Consider the following 4821-nt stretch of genomic DNA (forward strand, 5'->3'; position numbering starts at 1 on the left):
CACCCGATACGTTAGCCGGGGATGAAATATGGTGTCCAGCACTGGCACTACGTGCACTGCTACCTCCTCCTGCTTCCGCTCTCCTCAACGGAGACCTAGCTAACCCACTTCTTGCGAAGGGGTTCGCTTCCCTACTACTGCTTCCTACGCTATTACTATTGACTTGATTTAAATTTGTGCTCATTTTGGATCCCACGAGTTGCACGGGAAAAGAGGTCCACCACGCCAGAGCCCTGCATTAACCGGAACAGGTCATCCGTAGTTCTATTCTAAGCCGGAAACTACACGGCTTGAGGGGGAGTGTGGGAAGGTACAATGTTCACCTCTTACATCAATATACTTTGCATCTCTTTTGCCGAACCTTGATGTATGCATCTTCCGTGCGCACGCACCTTGTTTATGGTGTGTGCTTCGTATGAGAGAAAAGCTCACAAGTAAAAGTTCGCTACTACGTGCGCGACGTGTTAATAAAGTATCTGTTAAATCGTAGTTCTCACGTGTAATTCCTACTCAACTATTCCGAATATCCTTCGCTGGTATTCCGTTGTGTGATCCTGTAATCCGCTGACATTGAAAACTGAACTCAACTAAATTTTGACGAAAATGCAGACGGGACTGACTTGCGATTCACGGCAGTGCAGCTTAGCTATAGTAAACGACTGATATGCACAGATTTGATGGAGATTTTTTTTGACAATAACGGTCAGGATTGTCAGATTTTTACCGTTGATAGGCATTCTGCAAAACGTTGTCCAGGAAATTTAGCAAATGGAAAATGTTATATCGGTCAGCTACTAAATTGGCTAGGTACTAATGTATGCGAATAGTTTCATTTGCATTGAAAAAGGGTCAGTCTAAAAATGCCTATTTTATTAACGTTTTTAGTTAGGGCTGCAGCATTATTACATGTCCATTAACCACGCTGTCATGTTTTTGGACTGACACACCCATCCCCCTCCCCTCTCACGGTCTTTGGTCTAAAAATTGTCAAATCTGTATGGACCGTGGCTGGAAACTATTCCTCCCCCACCCCTATAAAAGGCCACGTGGTTTCTGGACGATCCCAAACGATCCATATCGATTCATTATGAAGAAACCGAAAGCTACGCTTTCATCGATATAAATAAAGCACAATGTAACACATCATGATTTGCCGTTCTGTTATATTACTGTTGTAGTGCTCTACGCATTAATGCACGCAAATAATTTCCTACTCAGTCATTAATTTTCTCTTTAAATTTTAGATAGTCACAACCTAAAAGTTTCTACTCAGAGACTGTGCTGAATTTACACAGAAAATAATCTAGCGTCTATTCTATTTAAATGTCCAATGCTGTGTCCCATCTTGTGAGTAAAAGCAGGATATCTGTTTCTGAATAACTTTAATTCAGGTTTTAGGTAGGAATCTTTTAGCGTTCATTAGTTAAAGGAAATCGCTCTCGAAGAAGCCTTAATGTAGACAACTTTGTGTGAAACTTTCACGTTTCAGTATTTCTACACGGATAAACAAAAATAGGTAAATCGATTATTCTTTCAACCCAAAATCTCTCGGTATCTAGGGGTCGTTCATTAATAAGGTAAGAGTTAATGGGGGGAGGAGGGGTTTGATATTACTTACGCGCCATACAAATTATTTTTAATTTTCATACAAAAATCTTACTATGGGGGGGGGGGGTTCTAGAAACCGCACCGAATCAGTTGACTTCAACATCGAAAATAACTGCCACAGGCATCAGCAGGTTGCGTGACTCTTCATTTATGGACTCTGGGTTAAAGTTTATTCAGTTTTAGTGGACATTTCCAGCTTGGAGCAAATGAGTAGGACATTTGTATCGTGAATGACTATTTTCGTAGGTTTATGGACAAAAGGTCGAAAGACAAAACGTCGAACGGACAAATCCAACTCCAGCTTTGAGAAAAAGTATTTAACGGTGTATGAACAAATGAACTCATGTGTTAAAGTAGGCTAAATCTGGGCGCGTTGTCTAAGCTAATGACTGCACTGTAAAAAGTTTGCACTATGTGCCTGGATTGGATTTTCTTTTGTGCGGTTCCCTTTCATTTAAGGTGAAACGTGTTGGAATCCAAACACCGTCGAATCGCAACAGTAGGCTTGGGCCCCCCTCACGATTTCAAAGGCACTAATTCGCAGAAACATTAATCGTAAGAAGTTGATCTTTTAAGTAGGGGAAGACGGGGTAACAAGTAAAAAAAATACTTTTAGGTAAAGAAATAGTTGATCAAAGCCGTGGTAAAAAAAAATGGGTGCAATTTTCTACTTGTGCATAAATCTAACAAATAAATTTGTTTGATGCTTTTGTTGCATGATTTGTACCTTCAAAGGTTTGGTAATTATTGAATTTGAATTCAAAGCTGTTTCATTTAAAAAACTATCTTCTTTTGCACATTAAGCATGGATGATGATATATTAATTTTTTTGTGCATAGATTATAAGGAATGTTATCAAAAGCAGTTCAAAACATATTAGTCATTTTCTTAAATTACTTTATTCTACAGCTATCGCCTTTTCCTTTTCCGGATTACTTTTCTCGTCCTCGGAAGTAACCATTTGCTTAGTCGATGACGATGATGATGACGCCGAAGACGACGCTACTGCTCCCTCTTCACTGGACTTTCCTCCACCTGATGAACACGCCGAATCGGCTTCCGAATCCGAATCGCTACTGCTGTCATCCGAGGAAGACCCCAAATCGTCGCTTCCCAGCCACAACGCTCCCTTGGCTTTCTTCTTGGCCAGCTTGCCCTTCTTGCCATCGTCCACTGCTTTCCGCTTCAGAGCCGCTTCCCCAGCCTTTTCCACCTCAACAGCCTTCCGGAAGCCCTCCTGCACCGCTTCCCCGACATTTTGCGTCAAATCGGTCCGGCTGCGGTTGTACGCTTCGTCGTGGAACTCGTGCTTTGGCTTGGCCAACAGTTTGTCGATTTTCTTCTGTAATTTCGCGCGCTCGTCTTCCGGTGCTTCCTTCTGCTTGTCCAGGTACGCCTTGAGGCGCTTTTCCTCGTTGATGTCCCGAAGGCGGCGGCCACTCAGATCCCGACACGCTTCCCGATTGGTGGTCTTCTCAATCTGTGCCCCGATCGCTCGCAGCATGGAACCGAATCCTCCCTTGCCTCCCGGGAGGCGTTCCACCAGCCGAATCGGAACCGGTCCCCAGGAATGGATTTGCTCCGGATCGAATCGTTTGCCATTGTGTGTGAGATAGTATTCCGAGGGATTTAGACCCTGAAATAATTAATTTTATTACTACTACTCTATTGTTCAAACTCATATTCATACATGGAACTGTCACATAAAGTTGGTAAAAATTATCAAATGACATACAGTCGAATTTCGTTCCTTGCACTACGTTTTGATGCCTTGCTCTTGTCCACAGTTGATCAGCAGAAGTTTTCTCATTTTGTTTTGTATGGGAAAAGGCATATAACTTCTTGTGAGTGGAAGCTTTTATCGAAAAATATTTGGTTGGCGTGATAGCCATTATCATTGCGATCCGTTTATCCTCATTCTTAATAAGGTATTTTATATTCAAAATTCAATGACGATAAAATTACGAGTTTTTCACCAATTCGATGTGAATAGCTCCTTGTACGAATATGAAATTGGGTCACTGTAGGTACTTACGGTTTTCCTCCCCAAGATTTGGTGCAATTTTTCCTCGCTTATGTCGGCTTCAGACAGCCATATCGAACGATTGTTATGGATGATTTCCAACATGTTGAGCTTCAGCACGGTGTGATAGTCAATATTACAATCGAATCTGTTCGAATTTTGGCACAAAATCTTATAATCGCACGGAAGCGACTCAAACGATTCGAAACATCAACACAAACTTTCACGCACAAAGTGGAAGCAAAACAAAACGCAAAATAACTGAACTGTCGTTTCCACTTTCCATGATGTTCCTTTGCGTCTCTCCAAAACGAGATGTGAGTGGCTATTGAATGTTTTATGATTCGGGACTACGAAGCTGCTGCTGTTTTCCTCGGTTTTCTGTGAGAAAAACAAGGAGAGATATATTTTTTGCTTTTTTTTCACGCACACGATGACAGTTCCTTACGAGGTTTTCCATAAGTGCGAGTGCTTCGTAAATCTCTTTTTGTTTCGTAGTCGCGAATTTGAGAAGTAGGTGGCACTGTGAAGCAGAACCATACACCGAAGCAAAACGTATTACTTATTCCGTTTGAAACGAGTGTGCGGCGGGGGTACCTAAACGATCGAAGCTTTGCACCCTTATTGACAATTCGAGTGACAATTAGAAGTTCGGCAGTCAAAACTTCGGCGAAGTTCGGCGTCGGCATTCTAATTTGGTGCTTCGCCGACGCATAAGGATTGCCTTTGTCGGCGTGGCACTTCGGTAGAACTTTCGGTGATATTTAATATCTCTTTTGAAGTTCGGTCTAAAGTTAATCTGAATGCACAATATCTTGTTAACAGCGGATACAACTTTCGATCGAATCCTATTCGTTCAATTCCATGACTCATTTGATTATTTTTAAACTTATTTGTTGACGTATTTAGACCTGTACAATGTTGTACAATGTTTTAGAACGACCAATTTGGTGCAACTTTGCCTTATGGTTTGCCATGACTGGTATAGGAGTGGAACTTTTAAGTTTTTTCCTGAAAAAAGGACACCAAACATGAACCAAATAAAAAGATAATAATAAAAAAAAATAAACAAAATATTTTATTTATTTAAAAAAAAAGAGAAACTTAACAGGAAAAAGGGGATAAGAGATTGATATATCATAAAATCAACCAAAGACAAATTAATAGTAGTAATAGTAGTTTACGGAACA

At 40.9% G+C, this 4821-nt stretch overlaps 1 protein-coding gene across 1 annotated transcript; it reads right to left on the reverse strand.

The window, feature by feature from the left end:
• Positions 1–2488: 2488 nt before the first annotated feature.
• On the reverse strand, positions 2489–3884 carry LOC5577553 (protein SDE2 homolog). The gene is made up of 2 exons (XM_001663375.2): positions 3644–3884; positions 2489–3244 (listed from the first exon to the last, which is right to left on the reverse strand). The coding sequence occupies exons 1-2, from the start codon at positions 3734–3736 to the stop codon at positions 2507–2509; spliced, it is 831 nt and encodes a 276-aa protein (XP_001663425.2). The 5' UTR covers positions 3737–3884; the 3' UTR covers positions 2489–2506.
• Between the last annotated feature and the right edge of the window lie 937 nt (positions 3885–4821).

This window comes from Aedes aegypti, chromosome 1 (genome assembly GCF_002204515.2).
Source record: "Aedes aegypti strain LVP_AGWG chromosome 1, AaegL5.0 Primary Assembly, whole genome shotgun sequence".
Lineage (NCBI taxonomy): Eukaryota > Metazoa > Arthropoda > Insecta > Diptera > Culicidae > Aedes > Aedes aegypti.